The sequence below is a fragment of the Molothrus ater genome, chromosome 15 (genome assembly GCF_012460135.2).
Source record: "Molothrus ater isolate BHLD 08-10-18 breed brown headed cowbird chromosome 15, BPBGC_Mater_1.1, whole genome shotgun sequence".
Lineage (NCBI taxonomy): Eukaryota > Metazoa > Chordata > Aves > Passeriformes > Icteridae > Molothrus > Molothrus ater.
The window spans coordinates 6,923,525-6,950,888 of record NC_050492.2 but is presented as its reverse complement, the minus strand read 5'-3'; the positions used below and the strand labels follow the sequence as shown (position 1 = coordinate 6,950,888).

The 27,364-nt window shown below is 38.8% G+C and overlaps 1 protein-coding gene across 1 annotated transcript; it reads left to right on the top strand.

Moving 5' to 3' along the window:
• The first annotated feature begins 515 nt into the window (after window positions 1-515).
• GABRA6 (gamma-aminobutyric acid type A receptor subunit alpha6) lies at window positions 516-21,630 on the top strand. Its single transcript, XM_036391698.1, has 10 exons — window positions 516-553; window positions 665-783; window positions 1,023-1,090; window positions 2,481-2,701; window positions 2,801-2,883; window positions 3,478-3,621; window positions 4,042-4,194; window positions 7,346-7,605; window positions 16,234-16,494; window positions 21,420-21,630. The coding sequence occupies exons 1-10, from the start codon at window positions 516-518 to the stop codon at window positions 21,468-21,470; spliced, it is 1,398 nt and encodes a 465-aa protein (XP_036247591.1). The 3' UTR covers window positions 21,471-21,630.
• Window positions 21,631-27,364: the final 5,734 nt, after the last annotated feature.

Sequence of the window (27,364 nt, the reverse complement as noted above, 5' to 3'; positions counted from 1 at the left end):
CCAAAACTAGCAGTGGATTTCTTCCTTTTAATCTCCCCTAATGCCTTATTCGATTATTGTCACTGCTCTCCGGCCGCGCACCGTCCCTTCAAACCCTAATTCCCCCCGTGGAGCGGTCAGATGAGGCTGAACGGCGGCGGCGAAGCCGAGGGACGAGCACGGCCGCGGGCACAGCCCGGCCCGGGAGCGCGGGGCCGGGGCTGAGGAACCGGGCAGAGCCCGCCGGGCCCTGCCAGAGCCTCACCCGGGGCTGAGGAACCGGGCTGAGCCCGCCGGGCCCTGCCAGAGCCTCACCGGGGCTGAGGAACCGGGCTGAGCCCGCCGGGCCCTGCCAGAGCCTCACCGGGGCTGAGGAACCGGGCTGAGCCCGCCGGGCCCTGCCAGAGCCTCACCCGGGGCTGAGCCAGCCGGGCTCTGCCAGAGCCTCACCCGGGCCCGGGGGAAGGATGAGCGCCGACACCGGCTCCAGCTGACGGGTCTGAGGGCACTGGAGCGTCCCCGCACACACCTGCGGCATGGCTCTGCTGCTCGCCTGGGCGTGTGTGGCTGTGAGGTGAGTGAGCCCCCACCACCACGCCGACCCCCGAGGGCTCCCCGCAGCCCCGGGCTCTGCCGTCCCTCCCTGCTCCCCCCGGGGCTGACGGGGACTCGCCTCTGCCCGCAGCGTGGGGACGGCGCTGGGGGACCAGGGCGACGGGGCGGACCTGTACTCGGAAAACATCACTCGCATCCTCGACAAGTTGTTGGACGGCTACGACAACAGGCTCCGACCGGGATTTGGAGGTAGCGGGGAAGCCTCGTCCCTCGGGGAGCCGGCGGGTGGGGAAGGGCGAGCAGCGCCCCGTGCCCGGGCAGGAGCGGCTCGTCCCGCACCCGCGGCAGGAGGGAGGCGGTGGAGCCCCAAAAGCGGCGGCGAACAGCAAAGTTTGCCGTGCCCCGCAGCCCCCGCGCTTGCGGGGCGGCTCTGCTGCCCTCAAACAAGGGGTCCCGCTCCTCTCCCAGCCCCTCTCCGTGTCCCGCAGGCGCCGTGACAGAAGTCAAGACGGACATCTACGTGACCAGCTTCGGGCCGGTGTCCGACGTGGAGATGGTAAGGGCCCTGCTCGGCGCCCCTGCTCTGTTTTCCCGGGATTCATTACGGTGGCATCTGAGTTGACCGTCATTAAAGCAGATTACGAGGCTTAATCTCTTTGACAATCTCTAGGGCCCAGCAGAGCAGTTTGGCCAGAGCTGCATACAGCTATTTCCCGGCCGCTCCAGCCGGGGCTGGGCACACACAGCCTCAAGCGAGGGCACGGCCGCAGGTAAAAGATGCCTCTTGAACCCTGAGAAGATGGTGAGCGCCGTGTCCCAGCACAGCTCTGCAGAACGCTGCCTGCTGGAAGGACACCGAATGAGCAGCTGCAGGGGAATGGTGCCACTGCTGACACAGCTGCCTCTGTGCTGGGTCGTGCTGGGTGCCCCCAAACTCAGGCAGCCACAGACTTGGGTGCACTCAGTCTGTGTAGAAAGAGGTTCAGACTTGGGTGCACTCAGTCTGTGTAGACAGAAGTTCAGACTTGGGTGCACTCAGGCTATGTAGACAGAGCTTCCGACTTGGGTGAACTCAGTCTGTGTAGACAGAGGCTCCAACTTGGGTGAACTCTGACTATGCAGCACTAGCCCCCAGGAACACATTAAGTCATGGAAGTGAGGATGGCATTGCTGTTCTCTTTCTAGACAGTGACTTGGGCTGCTATTTTTGCCCTTGTACACCCCTTTAACACCAGCTCACCTGAGCCTGCAATCCAGCCCAACTGCGGGCTCTGAGTAATACCAAAGTTTTTCCACTGCTCTTCATCAGTCAAAGAGAAGGCATAATTTTGCATTCTTACAAAATTTGCCCCGGCCAGGTTTAGCTCTGTTTCCTAAGCAACTTCTGCAGATACCTCTTTTCTGAAGAGTTGTGAAAATATTAGTAAGAATTCTTGGAAAAAAGTCCCAGTGATTAATATTAACTTGACACCATAATCCTACTGTGATGTGACTCAGATCAGTCCTCACTTTCTCACTTTGTGAATATCCAAAGGAAGCTGCAGAAGAGTCACCAAGCGTGTCTTTTTGTTTCTGGCAATTAAACATTGATAGCTTGGTCTTGCACTTTGAAAGGTAGACATTTGTATTTCCTTAGACCTCAGTCACTTTGAATTAAATTAATAGCTATGAGAGTACAATGAGGGTTAGTTTTTTTTCCCTTACTCATGTCCAATTATCTGTTCAATGATTCATTTGTAACTATTCTTTAAATAATAAGAAAATAGGATACGTTTTCATGGATGACTTTTTTAGTAACTACTTAATGATAATAGGATTGAGTGTTTAAGCAGTAAATGAAATGCCATTGACATGTGTGTTAAATTGTCTCATGGAGTTACTGTCCCCACAGCCATTTGGGACTGCTGACCCCCACACAGATGTCAACCCCTATTTATTTCCCACAGGAATACACAATGGATGTCTTCTTTCGTCAGACATGGACTGATGAGAGGCTGAAGTTTAGTGGGCCAACTGAAATTTTGAGACTGAACAATTTAATGGTCAGTAAAATTTGGACACCAGACACGTTTTTTAGAAATGGAAAAAAATCAATTGCTCACAATATGACAACTCCTAACAAACTTTTCAGAATTATGCAGAATGGAACTATTCTTTACACTATGAGGTGAGAGCTTGCCCTGCTTTTGGTTGACCTGTATTTTTGATCCTATCAGCATTTTCCTACATACCATATTTTTTCATTATCTACAACTGTGTGTTCTAGACTAACCATTAATGCTGACTGTCCCATGAGGTTGGTGAATTTCCCAATGGATGGACATGCTTGTCCACTGAAATTTGGAAGCTGTAAGTTTTTCTGTATCTTCCCGTTTTAAAGTAACACTTGGTCAGAAGATCCTAAGATATTACTTAGTGACATAGCTGAAATTTTAAGTTGTATTTTTATACTAGAATTTTACTTTTTTGTCTGAGACTCAGACCATTCATATGGACATTGATTTATCCACTGAAGGGTGACTGCTGAAGCATCTTTTGTTGTTTATTATTCTTACACTTCTGGTAGTCAAAGTTGGTCCCTCAACAAATATTAAAACCTCTGCTACATTTACTATATTACTTATAATTTTGAAAATATGTGGTAATCAATTTTGAAATATTGTGGTAATATAATTTTGAAAATATTTAGTTGAGCTGTGGTAATCAATATGTTTGTTTTATAACAAATTAAGAAGTGACAGCTAGTTCCTCTCAGGTCCCACCGCAGCCATTCTCTTACTGTTGCTTTTTTTAAATTTTGTCATTTATAAGGTTAGGAACTTCCTGGAGTAGGATGCATGTTTCTGTGGGCATTTGAGCTACAAAAGGGATTATTCTATTTATTTTTTCAATTGCTTATAAAATACATAATTAGTAATGGTCATTTTCCCCTCTGTTACTCAGATGCTTATCCAAAAAGTGAAATAATTTATACTTGGAAAAAAGGACCATTGCATTCAGTAGAAGTACCACAGGAGTCTTCCAGTCTTCTCCAGTATGACCTCATAGGACAAACTGTATCTAGTGAAACAATTAAATCTAACACAGGTAAGATGGAGCCATGTAGAAACTACTGGTTTGGAAACATCTTGATAATAAATTACAGGGTTTTTTTCATATAGAATGAATTAATTTATATTTTGCCATTTTAAAAAGTAAAACCCTTGGACAGATTCTAACCATTGTCTCTTAAAAGACAGCTTTTCAATACAGTCCCATCAAACACAAAAAAATTTCATGATATTCTTAAGAATTCCCACTACCTCTCCAGCCCAGTAAAATCAGTCCATAAAATGAATATTATTCTGCTTTGTTTCCATAAGGTCACTTTACCTTTTTTTAAGCAGCTTATTTTTATTATGCACTAAGAGGTCTGTGATTTCACTGGAACATATTATGTTGGGTTTAAGCCAATAATGTTCACTCACATGTTGCCAGAATAATGCTGACATACTTGTCTCTTAACAGGTGAATATGTAATCATGACAGTTTATTTCCACTTGCAAAGGAAGATGGGCTACTTCATGATACAGATTTACACTCCTTGCATTATGACAGTCATTCTTTCTCAGGTGTCTTTCTGGATTAACAAGGAGTCTGTTCCAGCCAGGACAGTTTTTGGTATGCTGTGTTAAGGTCTTTGAGCTCAGCATCACATCTACCATTCATTCATTCATTCCTTTCATTGCTTGTTTGTTTTAGGGGAATATTCACTCCAGCTGCTCTATTTCCATCTGCAAAGGAAAATAGGCTACTATCTCATTCAGACATACATTCCATGCATCATGACTGTCGTCTTGTCTCAAGTTGTGTTTTGGATTAACAAAGAATCTGTTCCAGCAAGAACTGTGGCTGGTATTTGTGTTTTTCCTTTTGTCTTTCATTTCATTCACTGTATTGAATCTGTTCTATCAATCAGATACTGCAAGCCAGGGGGGATTAGGAAAGGCAGCTAGTAGGTTCAGTCAGCAAAAGTAAATACTAAAGGGAAATGATATTCAATTTACCTATGGGGGTCAAAATTCTTGACTCAGAATGTTTGGGTAGCCAGACTTGTTTGTGACAATTTTCAATTGTATTCCACTGTGTATTTTTGTATGCAGAAAGGGACAATTTCAAAGTAAATGCCATTTTTTCCAAGAGGATTTTTTTCCTATGGATTTATTGTCTCATGAAACCAATATGAGTTAAAACTATAAAAGGAAAAAAAATCACATGGAGTTATTATCTGACAGAAGGTACCCCATCTAACACTCATTCTGGAGTGCTCTCTTCCCCTTGGTTACGAAGGTATCCAAACAACTAACAAGGGCTTTAGATGGATAAAGATCAGTGAGATGAATAATGTCCCTAGCACAGGTTGAAGTTATAACGACAGAGATGTATCCATATTGCATGGCAGGGCCTTTTTCTTTCTTTCCAATGGTTTGAATTAATGCTCTCAAAGCTTTGAGTCTCCTGGTTCATACCTATCTGAGGTTTATACTCCAGATATGATGCTACCTGATTTGGCTTCATGTTGCATCTCTGGATTGTAGAGTTAAATCCTCTATGTTTGGAGTAAAACATACTTGCAACATAGTGGGCATGGAAGGTAACTACATTCTTGAAGAGATGTGCAAGTAGTTCTGTAGCTGGTTTGGTAATAATTATATAAATACCCCAAACACTGAAATAACAGCTCCTAGGTGTTGTACTGAAGAGTAATGTGGACTTGAGAAAACATTTTATGAAAAGACTACAATTAACTCCTTTCTGTATTGTGGAAAATAGTGATAGCATTTTAAAAGAATATTTCAATCCTTATTCCATTTGTATTTCTCCCAGGGCACAGTCTGAATTTGTAGTCCAGACTTGTTCAATATCCCATGGATTCTGAATACCTTAATCTAAGGAAAAGAGTGCAAATTTCTTATGACCAAAAAAAGACTGGTCTTTTTCACTGAAAAAGAAAATTTTGAAATGCATCATATTGCAAATACTTGAATTGTAAATTTTCACTTGTACTTGTAAGTCTGAAAGCTAAGTTTGAGAGAAGAGATATTAATAGTAGAAGAAGAATGATGTGCCTAAACCAGTTTTTCAGCACAAAATAATTCAAGGACTTTGTTTACCTCCAAAATGGATGCCAGCTATCAGATTTCAGTGTTTGCATTATGTAACATATTCTTCAAAACTTACCAAGAAGTGTTCAAAATGTAAAGACAAGGATAAACAATCAGCAGTTGCACAGTTTACCAACTGTAATTTGGTATTCAGTTTGATGAAGCAGCTTTCCACAGTGCAGAGCATTTCATCAATATTCACTCCACATGGAGAGAATTCTTATCTATATCTGTAAAAGAATAGGAGACCTATTCCTAAGTTAAATTCCCGCTGCAGTAAGTTTTTATTCAGACACAGAATATGTCTATTTTATTAATAACTACCACATGGACAGATTCTAATCTAATCACACATCTTTTCAAAAAGTTCATTCTGGACCTTTGAAATTAAAGTGCATCTCAGCATAGTTGTATTCATATAATAAAATGAGTCTGGCAGATTTGGGAGAAGTAGGAATCCTACATATTTCTATACCATCTCCTATTTGTATTTCATTAAAATGTGAGAAGTAATGACATTGGGATGTAGTTAACCTCAGACAGCTGGCAAGCCACATCATGTGAAAGAGTTGCAGAGAAACTCTGAAAATAATGTCACCCTTTCTGGATGCTGCAGTATGCTATGACACTGCATCCTTTCCTCTGAGCATCACTCATAGCATATTGCTTCATCGACTCAACATGACCATCACAATATGACATTAAAACATCTTTCACTTTGCCACCTACCCTTTCCCAACTGCAGAAAATAGAAGAGGATATTCTCCACCTTACTGTCTTTAAATACCCACAGTTTTTACATTCTAGCAGGCATATTTATAAGTAAATATGAGTCACAGAGGCTTGTATGTAAATGATTGAGTTTGTTCTTGCATTTTTTGCTTGTATCAGGCAGCAGTAGGAAGTAAGTATATTTCCTACATTATTAATGCTGTACACTCCAACACAGAAAGAATAAATTCATGAATTCATGTGAAGAACACCATGGGGCCCATGAGCTACATGACCAGATTTGCTCTGTGAAAATAGATAAGCAGCTCTAGAGAAGTAGCTTTTCTGTCTTTCCCTATCTGTAGCTAGGGGAGCTTTCAAATCAAGATACTCTTAGTGAATCTTAAAAAATGTATCCAGTGATTAAAGACAACAGCTCAGGGGACCAAAGCATTATTACTTCAAATGTTTGGATCAGGCTCTGACTGTTTTTCATGTAGGATTTGACTGATTTAGTGAGGGTTCTGTAAGCCATGTGTTGTACTACAACAGGAGAAAGAGAGGATCACTGTTGGGGAATGACAATATGTGAATCCAGGTTTCTGCCAAACATTATACTTACTAACCCACCAAGGAAAACCTCCTTCAAATTTTGAGCCTGGATTTTGTTATAGCCATATTTATCCAATTCTAAGAAGCTGTCCCATCTAGAATATGTTGTTATCTTTCAGTCTTCTCAATGCATTTAGGAAGTTTTCCCAGACCTTTTAGATGCTGAATCCAGTACGCATGAGTTATTAAAGGATACAAAATACTTAGGAGTCTTTTTGGGATGTAGGATGACAGCTAAAATCAAAAAGGGTGCTGTGCTTTGGTTTTTCCATATATGTGAATTTAAGAGTGTCAGGGCTGAAGCCAAGTTCTAATGCCCCCCATTTCTTTCTCCTGTTTCCAAGGAATCACCACAGTCCTCACCATGACCACCCTGAGCATCAGCGCTCGCCACTCTCTGCCCAAGGTGTCCTACGCCACCGCCATGGACTGGTTCATCGCCGTGTGCTTTGCCTTTGTCTTCTCTGCACTCATTGAGTTTGCAGCTGTCAACTACTTCACCAATCTCCAGGCTCAGAGAGCAATGAGGAAGGCAGCCAGGGCAGCAGCACTGGCAGCAGCACTATCAGCAGCAACTGTACCGGCAGAGGACGAGATTGTCTCGGTAATTGCTTGCTTTTCTGATAATAAGCATCATATAGGAACAGGCAGCTGAAGTACTGAATGCAAAACAATATTAAAGTGATCTTAACCTGAAGCAGATTATGTAAGCAGATTGTGTGTATTTATCAAAGACATTGTTCTGATTCCAGAAACTGAAAATACTTCATTTATTTGTAGTGTTTATTTAAATTTGCAATATGATTTTCTAGGGTGATGTTTATTTGGCTAGGTATTTAAGGAAAGCCATTAGACTATTATCCATGATACTTCTCCTGAGCAATGCTGTAGGCACTGTGGTCAGGCAGCTGTTGTTCCCAGCAAGTCTGCAGAATTTGTGGGACAGTGTACAATGGAATGAACATGTGCATTGGCCAGATGATTATGGAATCACTGTAGTACAAGGGTACAGACCATAAGTGAGCCATTTGGAAGATGGGTAATTAGCCTATACATAAACTTGGCATCTCTTACTGAAATCTGTGTTGGTAGAAGCTTTGGGGGAAAAAAATATAAATGAAAGATAGATTTTGGTACACGTGAAAGAGAGGAAGTCTTTCTAGTATCAAAATCTGTGCCAGAATTGCTTGCAAATTTCACTCTGTAAATCTCATGCTAAATTGTGAATGCTGTCTCACAGCATATGTTCAACTATTTATCATTGTGGCCTTCCTGTTTCAAAACCAGTTTTACTACCACCATGATTTCCATTTTTAGAGAAACCACAATCTGAATGACATTTTGCAAAACCTCTGAATCTGTAATTGAATAAGGGAGTCAGTCTGAGAGGTGCCCATACCAAGGCAACACCCTACCCACCATAGAGTAATTTTTCCACATTTGCTGATAAATAGCAGTTAGAGTTACAAAATTTAAGTACTTTCAAACTATTAAAATCAAAGTCGATAAGTTTTGCTGACTCTTTTTTGGAGGACAATCTATCAGAAAAGAAAAATCAAAAAGTTTACCTGGTTTTATATAGCATGAAGAAAATATTGATAGCTGCTACATCTTGAAGAGGAACACCAGCTTGGACCTGGTCCTTCACACTCTTCCTTATTCAAGTTGGAGTTAACCATAAGGAGGTTTTCTAGAAAGGAAAAAACAAAACAGAAGTACTACTTTTGTTTTCCCTGAAAGGTCCCTACTGAGCAATACAAAAACAATTAGGCTGACTGCACATGCATTCACAGCCACTGTGGCCACCCCCACACATTCCCAGTCTCAGGAAAACAACTGATCCAAAAATAACCTCTTGCTTCTGCCCAGATAAGCTAAGATAGGGCTCCTCCAGATTTACATGCTCTATGAATCACAGCAGACCAAGGTAGGCACCAGACATAAAATTTCTGTTGAAAAAAATGAATAAAAGATAAAGAAGTTAAAAGGCTCAAATTTCTTATCAAGGTCTTCAGCCTTAAACAAGCAAAGAGCAAACTGAAGACCCTCCTTCCTGTTTTGGAAATATTCACTTGTTAGGTTTTCCAAGTAAAAATCAACAAAAGAAAAAAGAAAACATCTAGGAATAAAATACACATCTAGGAATCACCCTGCAACAATCTGCTCAAGAAAACTATTTACATCTAGCTGACAGCATACAGATTTATAAGAGTAGTAAATCCCATAACATTTAGGCCCCAAAGTAAACTCAGTCTCTTAAGCAGCCCACAAAATTCTACAGACCTGATCTTGCTCAAAGCAAGACAGCCATTTTCAGGCCCTGTACATCCACCATGTTTTTCTCCCAGGATCAGTTGTCTATGAGAACTGCAATAACAGAAAGAGCAAACTCAGTGAGATCATAAAAACAAAGGGTACTTACAACTGAAGGCAAGATGATGTAGTCAAAAAGGTTTCTAGAAGAATTAGCTATTGGATTTAAAACGTTCCCTTCCAGAAGGGCATTCTGGGAAAAAGGAGTGATTATGGGATAAGGGATTTTAAGAAGCTTTTCTTTTTTCATTCCCTTTTTTTTTCCCTTTGGTAGAGATAAGGGGGAAGGAACTTTTGTATGTTGGCACATCCATAGATATACTGCAGTCAGTGATATAATTTCATATGAAACAGACCTGAAGTGTTTAATTTGAATGCTAACAGTGTATTTAATACAGGCTGATTGCATGTGTATAACCATTTCCTCTGACTGTCATTCTTCCTGAGCCTTGTGCTTCTATAACTGCATTACTGATCCTAGGGCAGATATTTTTAAGGCACACAGCATAAGACTCAGTTTCCTGCTAGAGTGAGGGCCCAAAGTCAAGATAAACATATCTACAGAATAAATATATATATATATATATAATTTCAAATTAAATGCTTTTTGAAAAAAAAAATACTAAGCAGTCTTCTTTTCCCTTCCATCTAGTTAACTTTATTTAAAATTTTGCCTTATTCAAATAAACTAAAGTCTCTCACACAGGTTTTTATAATGTAGAGAAAAAACCTGTACGCTCAGAAAAGAAATCTGTCAGAAGACCAAATTCTGCTCTAGTGTAGAATGAAAGTAGGAGAAAATGCTGCAGCCACTGAACTGTGGTGGGGTCAGTAAGAGAGATGAGGCTGTGCCCGTGTGCTCAGCAGAGAGCTGAGAAGCCCAGCAGGCCTGGGCTGGCTCCAGGAAAGCCTCTCTATTTACCTCAGTTAACTGAGAGCAGGATTTGGCTTGCTCTCTTCATCAGCTGCAAGCAATCCCTGTGTGAAATACAAAACTCTGGGTGTTCCTCTGCAGAACACAAGGGCAGCAAGCTGAGCCTTCATCTGGACCCTGACACAAACCTGTTCTTACTCATACTGTGGCCAAGCTGGCTTTAGCATGTCAAAGCCAAACATCTTATACATACATACATATACATATAAAACCATGATGCCTTTTAGCTTTTAAATCCATTTCAAATTTATCTCTTCTATATCAGTTGCATTGTTTCCTCTTGATGGCTTTCTTTTCCCAGGGAGATCCCAGTCCTGGACGTTGCAGGGGAGGGGAATTGGTGATACTGTGAGGAGCACACCATTTGCAGAAATGCTCTGTGGGATGGTCAGGGAATAACCCCGTGGATCAAAAGACATGCTTTCCATGTGAGAGGCTACATGTAAAAGACAACAGATTACCACCCTGTAACAGCTTGCTCACAGCTATGTTCTAAAAGTCCTCATGTTTTAGCAGAAATCAGCACAGAGCAGTGCAATACCTCTGGGAGAGCTTCTTTCTCCCTCCAGCCTTGTTTCAAAACAGCACAGCTTGGGCAGGACAGGATTCTGTTTCCCTTTAACCTGGCCAGTGCAGAGCAGCTGTCACTGGTATAGAGGATTTAGTTTCCTACAATTATGTCAGAATATATTGAGTTTGTTTAATGAATATCCTGGTGTAACAGAGTACTTCTGTCTGGATCAACAACCCCCTTTAGTATCACCCTAAAACAGCTATATGCTTTAAGGTCTTCACTGACAACATTGAGACATAATCCCAGCAAATTTTTTGCAGGAGGGTAGTGAGAACAAAATAAAGTAAATATAGTTATAGGAAAAAAAACATATGGACAGACGCTGATAGATTTAAGAGCCAAATGTGGCTTTGAAAATTTAAATCTGTTTAATGTAAAAACATATTTTGACAGCAGAGAGGCTCTGTGCCAATTATATGTTTTTTCTGGCATGCTACAAATAAATGTTATGAAGAAACTCTACCATAGCTCATTCCCTTTGAAAAGAGAATGACCAGGGTTCCAGTCTCTGCTCTCCTTACTGCATATCTGGTTTATATGACAGCAATTTTAATACAATGGGCATTGGGTATTTTTCAGTTATGCTTCCTGCCTATATAGATCTTAAGATTTTTCCATGCAAAATAAAATAGCTTTAAAGTAATAGGTAACAGCCTCTCTCCTTATTCACCTTCACTTGATGTTTAGGCTATATTCTGAGAGAAGTGAATTTCATTTCCTGGAGGTCAAGATCTTGAAAGATCTTGAACATGTTTTTCCCCTGCTCCAAGTGAGCAATTTAACCTAAGTGATTTAACCCTTTTACTAGGGTAAAAAATGATGAAAACAAGTCTGCATGTTTGTCCTCAGTGTTTCTAGCAAAGGTAATTTAAAATTCCTTAAGAGATGCCTGAAGCTAGAGCTGTTAATGACTTCTAAACTATACTCAGCTTTTGATTATGCAGGACACTGTTGATAGCTATTTACACATTATTTGCAATATACTTCTTTTTAATCAGATCCCACAGATGAGGCACTCAAAGAAGTGTCCAAATTAGGGTTTACAATGAATCTGTGCCATCAGATGGACACTGAAACTGCACAGGACTCTGTTGAAGGAGGTTCCTTAGTACATGGCCAAAAGATGATGTTCAATAGTGCAGTGAACTTTCCTGCTGGAAGTTGCTGCATGTGGATTGCTCAGTAGCCAAGGAGAGGCTTTGCAGATCACACTGGTGGATGTAGGGGCTAAACCATGGTTAACTCCCCCTTTGGGAGATAAGTCACTAGCATGCTGTTATGTCTGTAATGGTTGAAATTTCTCAAACTGTATCCACTAATGAGCAGAGGCAAAAAATGTTATATGTTTAATTAGGCATTCTGCCTTTTACAGACACTGAGCTCTGCTTCTAGGTTGGTTTGTGTGTGGGTTTTGATATAAGGAAAGTTCAGTGTCTTTAATCAAATAAATTATGAAGAAATGAAGAAATAAAATATTCTTCTTATCTGAACTTCTAGAGTTTATTGTCATGAACCTCTTTTTACTGCATTGCTAGCAGGAAAAAGAGATGGGAGTAAAAGAGAGATAAGGAAGGACATACAGATATTTGTTTTTTTAAGGTTAGCCAGTATCTGGGTTGCATATGTAAGAGACTGGTGTTACTGTTAGATCACAAACTAAACTGATAGTGAGAATATGCATTTGCAGTGCAAAGCAACAGAGAAGAGAATTCTACAAATATGAATTACAGAAATCTCTTGAGGGAAAGAAACATAAGAACATAGTGCATTCATAAATCACAGTTAGCATGCACCAAAGGAATCAGAGAGAGCAGACAAAGAATTTTATTTACTCCAAGGTTATGTGTGATGTATTTTTTAGATCTGGAAGGCAAGAAATTTGGTGAAAGCCTCCTGAGATATTCTGAGTATAATCAACTTCTAGTGATATTGAGGAGTGTTGTGAGAGAGCAGAGCTTTATAGAGGGGATGAGAGTGCTTTGTGAGCTTTCCAGGGGATGAGATAGCTTGGCTGCAAAGCTCAGAGAAGGCAGACTGTGCCTTACAGGCCATCTCCATACCAGTGCACTGTGGTGGTGTCACATTCAACAATGGACTGGCAGTCTGCTCTGTGTCACTGCCTGCTCAGACAGAGCTGCAAGTTTAATTGCCTGATGGGACTAACATTCCACATGAGTGCAAGAGTACCTCTGAATCAAGGTTCAGTAACTCCAGAAAATCCATTATTTCCTTACGACACAGTGTGCTGTGCCTCAGGCTTCTTGTTCTTGCTGCTTGTAAAACAGTCCTTACTTGAGTGATTGGCTCTGGGAGCTATGCAAAATAGGCTATTCATTTCCATTTTCTCTGTTTTGTTAACATTTCATGATGTTATTGTATGTAATCGTTGTCAAAAGGAGAAGTTAAATCTAGATACAGTAGACAAATTACTGTAGCTGCTGCTCAGAACAACTGTAATAAGGAATTATATTCTTATCCTCAGGCCTCCTCACTGCCTCCTGTTCTTGGTTTAGCAGTGAATTCCCCCAGTTCTGGGGCAGCAGTCTGGTCTACAAAAAACTCCCATACTGAGAGACATCCTCATTACACATCTAAGATAAATTTCGGCTTAGAATTCCATATCCTGAGTAGGGATTTAGAAGAAAATAGTTTTGACCCTGAGCTTGCTGTTATGGGGACACAGGACTGTTAAAGACAGTGAAAAGAACTGCTCAGGGTGTTTTCTTGAGAAGAAATCACATTGAGATAATCCTTCTACTTTAGCAATCTCCCTTCTATAGGAATGAGATTTAATAAATATAAATAAAATAATGACCAGGATTACACCTTTCCAAGTGCTTATTCAAATGATCACAAAGATTTTCCTACCTCCACATTCTAAATATGTTCAGTACTAAACACCCAATAACCATACACTACATCTGTTCTACTTACTATTAACTCCATCACCTCAGCACTGTAATTCCTGATTCATGCTTGAATAATCCAGAGTAGAATTTGACCTGCTTTGTACCAGAATATTGTAGATTAAAAGGACTAAGATTCACCTTAACACTTGTATTTTTAGGAACCACACAGTCTCCACAAAAGGTCGAGTTATTCCACAGAAACTGAAAAACAAGATGGAGAAAATGAGATGCCTGACAGTTTGTACAGTTCTGTTAAAGCAGGGCATGCAGGCAAATGGAACAGAAGTGGAGTGAAAGCAGGAAGGCAGGCTCAGCCAGCCAGTCTGTTCATAGAGGGGGATTATTATTATTATGATTAGTGCAAGTGGACATGGATAACCCTCTTTCTGTTTCTGTGACACATCTGTAGCTCATCCTCCATTTAAATCTGTCTGCTGCTTGCTGTGTTACTGCAAAATACAAAACGAAACATCTGTGTTCCAGATAGGCACAGAGCAGGAATGCTTTTTAATACCCATTCACAATATCACACCAACCATATCATGTGTAGAGGGCAAATTGGAAGTGGTGATTGGTTGTAGGGGAAGGAAAAGGGCAAAAGGTAAGGGAAATGCATACAGAAAAAGTACCTTTTTCCTTTTGAAGTAAGGAAAACTTCAACTCTTCACCTTTTGTTTAGACTAAAGTCAGCTGTGAGAAATCCATCTCTCCCTAATTTTGGTTGGATACCAGTCCATTCATTCATGAACAAAACTTGGCATCCTGTTGTGGAAATGTCAATTGTTCTGATTCTGTGACAGTTAGGATGACTTCTGGAAGGATAATTCCTGTTACAACTATTCCAAGTCACCCAGGAGACACCAGCTGTGCTAGGTTAGTCTGTTATCTAGAAATTGTGGCCCAAGTACAAGAGTGGAAAATGTATTTCAGAAAATGCTTCCTTTCCTTTTAGTGACTCAGTCATTTATCTGATTGACTAAAATCTGTTCCCATGCTTAGAAATCCTGCAAGATAAATCCCAAAAATGCTGACAGCAGGCTACATTTATGTGAATGGTTGTCATTAAATCACTCCCAATGAATGGCTTTGGAAATTGCCTATCTAATAGCATTTTTCTACCTTAAAATCATTCCAATGTTAGTCTCCCATTTCACTGTAGATGTATGTGCTGTTATTTTGGGAGTTTTTTACATTGTCCAAGACTTCCCTCATCTGCTTCAGTCATTTGGTCATCTCGTTCTGCCGACCAGAAAATCTTTGTATTCAAATGCAAGAACATCTGTGCACATTGTGTGATTTTTCTGCACAAGATTTTTCCTCAATAATCAGGGAAATGAGTTTTATGGACAAAATATGGAGCTTAAGCCTAAAACTAACAGAACACTACAGTACTTCATCTCAAAACAAAGTCACTCACATCATGCCTCTGTATTTTCTCAGCCATCAGATGAATCTTAGAGCTGCTGCCATGCATGCACAAATGGCCATCCTGGGATATGGCAGGAGCAGCAAGGTTTTTTGCTATTTCCTCCTATTTGACATTACTGTGAAAGTGAGCAATTGATATCCATTAGAGCAGGCTTGGAACCTGGGGTGGGCCTGTTCCTAATCATTTCTGGAAGGAAGAACTCTATCACTTCTACTCTTGTGAAAGTAAAATAATAGCAACGTGGTCCCAGATAAAACAGATGTACAAAATTAATATACATGCTAGCCTAGTAAGCTCTACATGTCCCTGAGTTCTGGCTGAATTTTCAGAAGAGTTTTAATACAGCTTTCTGAAGAGTAATTGGACCTGGCTGCAAATGCTGCACAAAATATGGGAGTAATTTGGTTTCATTTCACCATAAATGAAAATAAAAATAGTCCCATTACAGCTGAGTATATTTGTCTTCAGTTGTATGCGTGGAAGTGCTGTGGGAATTATGAGATATATTTAAAAATGAAATTTTATCCTGGAAAAAACAAGACAATTCAGCATTCATGTCTTCAGCAGCTGTAAAGTTAGTCAATTGCCTTTGGTGCAGCAGTTTCCTAGCTCTTGCATGACTCCATTCAGTGTTTACTAAACTCATCAATGGGTTCAGCCAGGAAGATTGCACCTGAGCCAGCCCATATTGTTGCTTGGTTTAATCTTGATCCATATCTGCACACACTTCAGTCATACCAACCTACTACAATTTGGATACACCATTACCTTCTTTCCCATTTAGCTCCATCTTCTCTTTTTCTCTCTTGGAGCTTCCACTTATCACAATGTTAGCAATGTGAAAAGCACATATTCTTTCATGACTTTACAAGAAAGCTTTAGGCCATAAAAATAGAAATCCTTCTGTATAGATGCATTATTTTTATGATTTTCTGATATTGCACTATAGCAGAGAAGCAACAGTAAAATCAGAAAGTTAAGTTAAAAGGTGGAAAGAAATGTAAAGATCACAAAACCTGAGACTCTGTATCCAAATATCACCCTTTTTTTCCCTCTTCTTTTTTCTTTCCCAGCATTCTGACTCCAACTCTAACCTGAAGAAGAGAGTGAACTCCATAGCATCTCAGGCAGAGCAGTCTCCTGAGCCCAGCATAATATCAAATACAGCATCGCAGTGTCAACCTCTGCCTGTTCCTCCACCAGCCCCACCACAACCACCAGCTATTGGAGGTGCAAGTAAAATAGACCAGTATTCCAGGATCCTCTTTCCAGTGGCATTTGCAGGATTCAACCTGGTGTACTGGGTTGTTTATCTTTCAAAAGACACTATGGAAGTGAGTAGTAAATTTTCTGAATACTCAACTATGATATGCAATATGTTTACTTGGCCAGCATTATTTCAATTGTTCATTTACTGTTGCAACTCAGTTCATCAGCCCTTTCTGAGTAACACTAGAATGTTTTATCAAAAAAATCAGCTGTAGCACTCAGTACAATGCAGAAAGGCTGTTTGAAGAGGAAAATGTAAACACTTCTCTCTAACACATGCTGCACTGAGCAGAAAATGCTCTGTAAGACAGCACAGGATGATATTCTCAGCAAACAAACTGATCTTAAATCCTCTATTTCTCAACCTGTTGAAAGGAATGCTAGAAATGTCTGTTGAAGCCATGAAGTGAAAGAGATAAGAACTTTAATATACTAAGGTATTCTCAGGGAGCTAGTACCATAACGTTCCCCAAAAAGTTTCTTGTATAGTATAAATGATTAGTAACTGCAGTATAAAGTTTGTGAATCAAGAGTCCCTAGTTTTGTACATTTCAATACATTTTTCCTGTTTTTTTTAATATATATATCATACTGTCTTATGCAAATAAACCTGAAAAATCTTTTCTTAAGTTTCTTTGAATCAGGCAGAGAGTGATTACACCTTTAGATATCCATGAGGTCCAGAAGAGACATGTGCCCTGCAAATTGAGCATGTCTAGAATAATCAGCCAGTAATCAGTCATTAAACTTTAACTCTTTAATGCTTTAAATCTCTATTTTTTCCCTTTTTTACCTAAATAAAGTTAATAGTGTCCTACTTCCTTGGTAAAAAATATATTCATTTGCCTCGTTGCTATAGAGTTTTGGATCTCACTGTACATTGCAGTCAATTTGATTGGTACATTTAGTTTATTTAGGACAGCTAGGAGATAATGATGGTATTTAGATAGCACCAAATGCACAAAGTCCCTACATCAATAGAAACAGAGGCTGGAAATCTGGTATGAGTGGGGATCAGGCTGTACCTTTATTTCCTAGATCAAGGGTAAGGCAGGCTGAGGGAAATCTTGTGGGCAGCCAGGAGATGTTGCAGTTCAAAGAACCAAGTCAGTGCTGATCAGCTGGTTGGTGGCACCTCACCTCTGCTAGAGGGCTGCTGCTCTAGCAGACTCTAATTTTTGCTACCAATATGATCTGAAAATGCTGTCTCTCAGGGATGGGGTGTGCTGCCAAGCAGCTTCTGTGGAATTGTGAGGGCAGGAAGGTAGGAGACACTGTCTCTCACAAATATTCCTGCAGATGTCTCTCAAGAGGTCACAGCTGCCAGCTCCTGGCCACTCCAGCCCTGCCCAGTGCTAAATTTAGCATTTGTGCCAGAGTTACTGATCCTGCTGTTAAAATATTGACTATGTGTGCAAATGACTTATCTCAGAGAAGGGATTGGAAAAGCTCATGTCTGATCATGACAACTTCTCTATTTAGAGGCCAGCTCCTCAGCTTGCCAAGACTCCAGTGATTAAACCATTCACATTCTGGATCTGGAAATATTTGGAACATACTTGCCATTTCCCCTGGTGGTGATGAAATATTTACACTAAACCTCGTATATTAATAATAACATTAGAGCCAGGCTTTTAAAATACTTACAAAATCTAGGACTAAGGGCTGACTATAAATATTTTTAAATGCTACTGTGCAAGCTCACAAACATGCTCAGAAGCTGAGAAATGATGTTCTGTAGTAGCATTACAGAATAACAGAAATCTAGCAGCAAGACTTAGAAAAGAGAATAGTACTGACAGCTGGAGTGTTTTGAATTATGAAGAATATAAACAATTGTGTAAATTTTGACCAAGCTCTTCTTAAGTTACATTTCTGCATTTGTGCACAGTTATAACTAAAAATAATTGTGATATACACTGCTAGGTTTCTAATTCAAACGTTATCACCAGTTGTTACTTTCAACAACCAGGATTCTTTTGCTTTAAAAATATATTAAAAATATGTAAGCTTTTAATTCCAAAGAGAGGAGATAGAAAAGTTGGGTGAACAAAGCATGGAATGCTTCAAGGACAGTTAAACTTAATCTTTGGCTCCCTCAGGCCCAACAGATTTAATGTTGCTACTATATAATTCAGCTTATTCAATTTAAAAAGTGCATTTTGTGCATTATTTCAGATATATTAGCCTTTTTAAGTTACTTTTTTGAGTTCATAGAACTTTTGTTTAAAAAACAAGAGGAGGAAAAAAATCTACTTAATTTATTGAAATAGACAAATTTCCAGTACACCAGTTCTTGCACTGCAACTTTCTAGGATTTTTGTTAGTGCAGTTTGGAGCACAGAAGATCATTCACCAATTCATGTGCTCGAACCAAGCAGGTACCTCCTGTCTTTGGAGGTGCACAGAGAATGAATCAGGCATTTCATGGCCCTGTTTGTAAAAGCAGGTTATTAGCACTGGAATCAAAGGTGATTTTCACCTCCTATCATTACTTTCTGGCCAGGCTCTTCCTTTGGCTTTGAAGGAGGAGCAAGAAGAGTTTTTTACTTCATGTTCTGGATTCAGAGCCTTGGCTGGAAGGAGCAGCCTTGTTAGTGTAATGACACAGAGCTGCATGAAATGAGGAGCTCTTTTCTAAGCTGTTCGGTACAAGCTCAATACACCACTAAGCAATTTTCTCTGGCTTAGATAATGTGTTACAGAAATGAAAAAGCCATTTTTATGTACAGTATCTCATAAGATTTATGAGAACTTTGGGGACTGACTACTTCTGAAAGTGCTCCTTGGATAACTTTTTCTTCCTCTGCCATTAATAATTTTCTCTTCAGGTTAAATATCTTTTCTCTTACTATACATGTAAACTAAGAGTATGTAAATTACCCAGACATTTTTTGATTTGGAAGTTTGTATAAAGAAGAAGGTGTTTTAAATAAAATGTACACCTTTAAACATTGGAATGTTATCATCATAGACTGGTTTGGATTGGAGGGGAGCTTGAAGATCATAGAATTCCACACCCCTTCCATGGCAGGGACACTTGCCACTAGACCAGGTTGCTCTGAGTTCAATACAATCAGATCCTGGAAACTTCCAGGGATAAAGCATCAACAGCTTCTCTGAGTAACCTGTGCCAGGGCCTCATCACCCTCACAGGGAGAGCATCCAGGATTGGACAGACACCAAAGGTATCTTGGACTGAACTCCTGTATTTATACTTCCACACATACTGCACCAAGTCAAGCTTTGCAAACCAGGAAGCTTAGTAGCAAACTTTCATTACAAGATGAATATTTTCTATGTTTTAAATCAAAACCAGCACCATTCTCTGAAGGAAAAAAGAAATGAGAAAAAAAAAAATCCAGCTTAAAATTAAGTAATTCACCTGAATGCTTTTTTCACATGGATGGGGATAACATTCATCTTCTGGTCTTAATATTTAAATAAAGGGTTCAATTCTCTATTGGAAAAAGTGGGAAAACATTCTTATTCAACAGCAGTCATCCACTGTGCAACTTGATACATAAGATATTTCAGTGTAAATGGGTTTGCACTGGGGAGTAGCAAGAGCATTGCAGAGCATCAATTGTACTGGTCAAAACAAAGAAATTAAACTAGCAAAGTTCTCTGTCTGGATTTGGTTATACTGTATATTGGTAGAACCTAATAGAACAAAAGGACTACAAAATGTACAAAATAACTGATGCTAGTTTCAGAGCACAGAAAATGCTGTAAGATAGCTGTAAGATAAGCCCCCTTTTCTCTCAAAAGGTTTTATAGGTTAATGCTACAGATACCAACTATAGTGATATCTGTGCTATTTATACTATGAAAAAATAAAGCATCAGAGTTACTCTAAGAGGACTTAACTCCCTCTCTATGTAAGGTGAATTAAATTAGGTGGAAGGTTTGAGGATGTAGCATCCCCATGATTTATACATGGGGGATGGAACAGGCACATTTCTATGGTCCATATTCTTCTGTAGGGTACAGTAATATCTGCCGTCCACAAAAAGCTCTACACAGTAATGAAAAAGACACATTTGTCTAAATTAGACAAATAGAAAGGTTCTTGAAAGAAGATCAAACCTTTCTGACAAATGAGGAAAAAGGTATTCTAGCTTTTTATTTTGTCATACAGCATATTTTGGCTTTGTTTTCTGTTTTAAAGCTTCCTTAGTCCTTGAGCTGAATACTAATTTATGACAGTGACCTTGGTGGGTGAATTGCACACTTAATTTATTTTAAGATTTGCTTGATTTAGAGTGCAAAGAGTCCCCTTTTAAAGAGCTGCAAGTACTACCTTTGCCACATAACTCACAATGCATATGCCACTGCCACATCATCTTGTGCACCTTACTTCTAAATTCACCTATCTTAATTTTTATATGTAACATTATATTACAGTTTCTCGTGTAAGAAAACATCGAATAATGGAGTGAATCAAGCTAGATAAGGAGATGATGCTAAAATTTTGATGATAAATCCAGAAAAAGAAGCAGAGGCAGCTTTTATGTTTGGGAGCACAGAAAGATACAAAGTCACTGAATGGACCAAAGTTGCTGAGTCCTGGATATTATTTGGATGCAGAGAACATAGCAGGATGGCAGGAGAAGAGTTACATAATAAGTCCAAGATGCTAATGATGTCAGGTGGGAAGAAAAAGAGAAAGAAGCAAGAGCAGGAAAAGTATTTAGCTTCAGTACATTGGTATTATAAAGCTTTTAGTGCATATCATTGCATCATTTTTCAGTTTAAACACTGGAAAAGTAAAGGTTAAGAGGAACAGTCAGTGCCATACGTACTAAACAACTGAGCTTTGATTATCCAGGTAATGAGCATCAAATTCTAAGAGGATTCTCCTTGTAGTGCAGTTCTATTTTGAGTCTGCTGAGAGAGTCAGAAATCACATGGGTTTGTGGGTTAACTCAGTTGTTGTTAACAGTGGTTAACAACTCACAGCTTAAACCTCTCTCAACTTTTCTTCCAGTTTTTTGAACCTTCAGCAATGCATTTTCGAAATGACCCTCAGTCCAACTGAAGAACAGCTCAAGATTTCAAGGAAATCACTCAAGGTCACAGAGCATTGAAGAGACTTCAAAGGATTTGTCTTTCCACAGGTGATCTCAGTTTTCAGTCAGGGAATATTTTTATTGGACATTACCTGGATGCAAACTCTGGACAAATCAAGAGCTGCAAACTTCTTAGGGATCTAATTAATATTTTCTTAATATTTTGTACAATGATTCTACTACAGAAGTTCTTGTCAAATTATTTGTTTAATTGTCAAAGGAAAGAATGTTCATTTCTTCTACAACATTTGTAAACAATTGAATGTTAAATTTATATGAAACATCAATAAAAGGGTTTGGGGTTTTTTAATAGAATAAGGATTGCTAAACTCAGCTGACTCTGAAATGGTAGAACTTGGCATAATTTCAGTGAAAATCTAGGAGTTGTACTGATTTCCAGCATTTGAAATTGACCCAAAACAATGTTGGGTAGAAATCCTATGAAAAGGAGCTGTAGTTCTATCCTGTTTTAACCTTTTCATATAAAAGATAAGGGATTAGTTCTTAATTATTTTTAATTTAATTTTCATCTTTGAGATGACACTTATAAAGAATGAGATACAAGGAAAAAAAGGAAATATAAGCTATTTTTTTGTGTGCTTTAGCTGTTTGGATACCACAGTGTAACTTTCTTTGTTGAAAGTCACCATTAAAGTACAACCAGACTAATAACAAGCAATGTCTTGGCAGGATCTAGAAATGGAGCACTGGAATTTCAGGGAGTTTTCAAGGTCTAAAGCTGAATAGACAGAAAGATGCAGCTACCAATGAGGCTGAATGCAAGCCTCCAGCTCCAGGGAACTTCCTGGAAGCAGGTCTTGATTACTAGTTAAGGAACAGCTTTTTGTCAGCTGATTCTACTGAACTGCATGGAGCAAACTCCCTAGAAATGTTTTCTAGAGCCAAAGAACTGCCAGCACATTCAGAGTTTAAAGGTAATAATATTTTGTCACTCTCAACACAAACAGTTAACAGAATTCCTTCATTCACCCTTCATCTCCATGATCCTTCCCAGGAATGTACACATGCCGAATCAAACCAAACCCAAGACCAAATTATTGCAGCTGTAATGGACATTGGGAGGAGACTGAAGTACACAAAGTAGTTTCATATGAAGCAAAATAAAAATTAAGGATTCCATCCTATATTGTAATTTCAGTTCAGTAAAATTAAGAGAAACATGAAATAATGCACAGATTCAGGATATTCAGGGTCAATTGCTTTGTCTACACAAACATCTTAATTCCTGTGAGGAAATACTTACAAGCTGACTAATTGATTCCACTAAGTCACCAACTCTTTTATTGGTACTATGACCATTTTAACTCTTTGAAGGCCTTGCTCCAGCTGTTTTTCTCCTCCTATTTCTAGAGCTTTTACTAGTGTGGTGGCTGGAGTGGTCATGGGAAATCCTTTTTGCACACCCTGTTCTCTAACTCTGAAGGGCTTAAATGGAACAATTTTAGGATTTTCCATAATAATAAATATTGTTTGTACAGAAATGTCACATTTGCTATTTGCTTTTTCTGACTGGCTGCAGGCTGGCACTTGGATGTATTTGTAAGTGCATGGAATTCTATCTACATTTTCCTTTCAAACAGAAGTGGTAAAAAATTTTCCTATTTTCAGCATTTTTATACTGTTGTAAGAAAAAAAAATAAACTATGGATACTGGGCAAATATTTTATAATTTGTAAATACATCTCATTTTGAAAAAAGGAAATTATACAGTAGGGACCCAGAAGTTATTTTTTTAAATAACTGTACTCACTCTTGCTTCACTGACTAATTTCTATTTTGAGTACATTAATATCTGTAAGAGTTTCCAGAGGATTTTAAAACTGGTTTATGCACAATATGAAAATTTTTAAAAGCTATGGTAAAACATGTGACACTAAAGGAGCTAAATTTTGTATCTGGTCTTTGCTTAATAGAATTCTGAATACTAATTTTACAGCAGATGCAGAGAGTTACTAAATAGTGACTATTTCCTTGAAATGTAGTATTTCAATGTATAAAATGGTGGTAACTTCCCAATTAGGAAGCTGTATCATCATCTTAAAATTGTTTTAGTAGCTCTTGGTATTTAAAAATGCATTTCAACATCAGCACAAAGACTGCTTATCTTTTTTCTCCAAAGAGCTTTTTTTGTGGATATGACAGAAAAGGGTGGGTTCTCAGCTTTTTGAATGGTAGGAAGGGAATGTGTATTTTTCCTGTTACATACTTTGTAGAGACACAGCTGTAATCAATAATGTTAATAATGTCAAGTTATATCTTAGAATAAATGCAATTTCTTAAAATTAATGTCACTTCTTAACAATCCTGGTTATGGTCAAACACTAATCAACCAAACAAGACAGCAAAAGAGCAGAGAAATAGAAAAAGGTTATATACATATATGTATATATTTCTGTATGCATATATACATATGTATTTCTGTAGAAAATATAAATAATAAATAAATTACACCATAATAAAGAATATATACTTCTTTCTGTATCACAAATTGAAAGAAAATTGAGGGATACGGGTTTTTCCAGTATTTTTGACTGTACTGCAATAGGAAGAGCAGAAGCTAAAGTTGCTCTAAGATGGGAATTCCTGTGTGTGGAACTGGGCACTGTGGGAAGGAGATGTGCAGTTACATTGAGCTGTTGCACTCTGATGCACATTCTTCACCACCCATTTCCCTTTCTATGGATCTTGGTTTAAAGGATGCTCTGGTGTCAGCCCACACAAAGTGAGCAGATGTAGTTTACATTCAGTTTTAGCATGTTTTGCTTGATCAGAAGTGCAAGAAAAAGCATAACTATGAACAAAAATACAGAATTATTTCATAGTAAATTAGAACCTGTGATTACATGTAAATCTTTATTATTCTTCATCTGGGCTCTACCTCTCCTTCCCCCATTTTTTTTCATAATTTCTAAGCCAAATGAGAACAGCAGTTTTAAGACATAGAAATTATGCAATGGCACTCTAGATCAGCCTTGAGATCATCACTCCTGTTCAAAGGGTAGTCCTCCCCAGCAGCTAAAACAGGAGCTGCATAAACCCCAGAAATGTGAAGAAAATGTCCTGATAAAGGGAACTGTCCAGTGTTTTGATATTTTGATGCTACCTGTCAGGTAACAAACTCAAGGCCTTTCTCTCATATGCAAATAAAATTCAGAGGTGACTTTGTCATTGCTTAGTTCATTACATTCTTGGTTCTCTTCCAGTTCACGACTAGAGCACCATTCCTCATCTGCCTTCTCTAATGAATTCATTCTTGCAGGATTTTCCTCTAATTGGTAATCAATCAAGGCCTTTCAACTCTCTGCATAAATGATGTCTGTCACCTGGCTTTATGGAGAAATCTGTGAAGGAAAAAGTCCTTATCCACAGTCAGAATGGGTAGGGATTGAGAAGTAAACAGTTGAGTTCTGCATCACTGCCTCAGTGAAATCATCCCTCAGCCAGTGCTGGAGTGGTGCTTGTGCACACAGAGTGAAGCTCTGCAGCTCATTTCCAGGCAGCGCTTGGGTACAGCCCACAGCAGCTCAGAAAAGTGTATTGGAAGTAGAAATTGGTGACAGAGCACAAATGAGACTCAGCCATGCTTTGAGATAAGAGTCATAAACCAGAAAGTTTTACCAAGAGAAATGAAGGAATCCAAAGAAACCAAAGCATCTCCACAATTGTCAAGTAGGAAAGAAATTCCATACTTAATCAGAGTCCTTAAAGAACAAACAAACAAACAAAAACCCAAATAAACAAATTCTTATTCCTGCCCAAAACCAAATAATATATGATCTTCCAGTCATGGTTAGGGAAAACCCCATACCCATGTATTTAATGCAGTTCTACAAAAGCAGGACAATACCAGGCATCGAGGAATCCCATAAACCATGAGACATGCACCTGTACTAAAGCACTCTGCAGCACACTTGGCTGGTTCTCAAAGGAGTCATTAGTTCATGAAAACAGGATCTGGCCTCAGTTATGACTAGACTCTTTGAACCTCCATAAATAAGAGTAATTTCTAATAGTTTAAAAGTATTAAATTCTTTACATGCCTTAAGGAGCCAATAAACCTCCTCCAGGCCATATATAGCTTCATATTTAAGTATTAAAGCAAAGATTTTTCTCCCCACCTCATACCTCCTTTGTTTATAACAACATTTTCACAGAGCAGATAAAAATATTTTATCATTTGAAACTAAATAAAACTAATAAAGGAATTTTTTTTTTTTTGCTATTCCTGTACATTAAAAAAAAAGTTAGAAAGCATCAATTCTAAGAAGTTGACTTTCCTAAGGGCTATAAACTCTGTGCCCTGATGTAAACTAGGTGGAGTCATGATGCTCCCAACTGACACGTGGGGAATGGATGTGAGATTAAAAGGTGGGATCTAAGCAATAAAGTCCCAAGTTTTAACATGAGGATGTTAAATTAATGAATCGTTTGTTCCATAGATCAATCTGTTGCAAGATTGGATAGTGATAATGAAACTGACTAGAAACGATCAGAAATAAGCTACTGCTTCAGCCAAAATTCAAAATTCACTGAACTGAAACTTTAAAAAGTAAGGCAGAAACATCTTTGTGTGAACAAAATTTAAAGTTTTTTCCATAAATATACTTAATGTGCATTCTCAAGTTTTAGTAATTTATAAATTCCTTGTGAGCTAAAACATATTATGCTTCACAACACCCCCCACCTTTCATTTTAAATGAATAAAAACTATTCTTATCTGGTACAGTCTTCACATGAAATCCAACATTAATTTGTTTGGTATGAGATTTCTGCTTGCAACGCAAATGTGTTCAAAAGTAAAAATAAGTCAGACTTCATGGTTTTAATAGTAACTACTGCTTTTGTCAGGTGGATTTTTAAACCAATGAAGCTGTGAGCTTTACCCTTACTACTTTAAGGGCTTTATTCTTATGTCACTTCCAACATAATAAAAGTGGAGTAATTCTAGTGAAGCAGACTGAGGAAGGCCAAAGTTAAATGAAATAACTAGAGATGTATATAATAAGCTGTTTTAAATACCAGCTTTTAAGCCTATTTGATAATTCAGTTGAAATAGCACTGCACTACTTAAATTCTTATAGACCAACTATTACAAAAAAAATTACATAAATCAACTTAGACTGAGATCCCTTAAAAAAGACCTGCTAAAAAAAGGTAGCATGACCTACAACTTTCACTAACTACTTAAATTAATGCAAATGTATTTTTAAATGCTGTATTAAAAATGCCCATTATGTACTTTTTATAAATAGTGAAAACAAAAAAACCCAGGCCATTGTTTCTGCCCCCTATGAAGCCAGCATGAGGAGATTATAACAGTGAACAATGGACAAAACCTCATAGGTGCAAGAAGTTAAAAGCCAGAACCACCACAGAAACACGGAGTCTTTATAAGAAGCTCTATATGGAGTGGACCTATTTTTACTTCTCTTCTGCAGATTTTATAGCAGAAATTCACTTTTTATGTTTGAGATATGTTCATTAACAGCTCATTATAGAGTAGTCACAGGAGTATTATTGTGTGCTTGAAATAAATTAAAACCACCAGGTAAATGTGCTCCACTCAGGACCAATAAAGAACAAACAAAACTAAGTGATCTTATAATTCCAGCTGCACTACAAGCTAAGATCCACATGACTCTGAAAGCCTGCCTTTATTTTAAGATTGGAAAATAATTTATTCACTCACAAGGTATCATTCCTTTGTGGGCTGATTGTGGAGTCACCAATTTTATAAGTGAACACCTTAATGTTCTGAAATCATCAGGAAAATATCCAGGTCAGTGATGTGCAAGCTAAGGCTTTTTCTCCCTGCAAGTTCCATTTGAAGGTGCAGCAATCT

What these genes read in the sequence shown, in the direction of transcription:
- GABRA6 (XM_036391698.1), top strand. Translation starts at nt 516, where the DNA reads ATGGCTCTGCTGCTCGCCTGGGCGTGTGTGGCTGTGAG. An exon ending in AACAATTAAATCTAACACAG is followed by an intron (nt 3,622 to 4,041) that starts GTAAGATGGAGC and finishes GTCTCTTAACAG; the next exon opens with GTGAATATGTAATCATGACA. An exon ending in CAGAGGACGAGATTGTCTCG is followed by an intron (nt 7,606 to 16,233) that starts GTAATTGCTTGC and finishes TTTCTTTCCCAG; the next exon opens with CATTCTGACTCCAACTCTAA.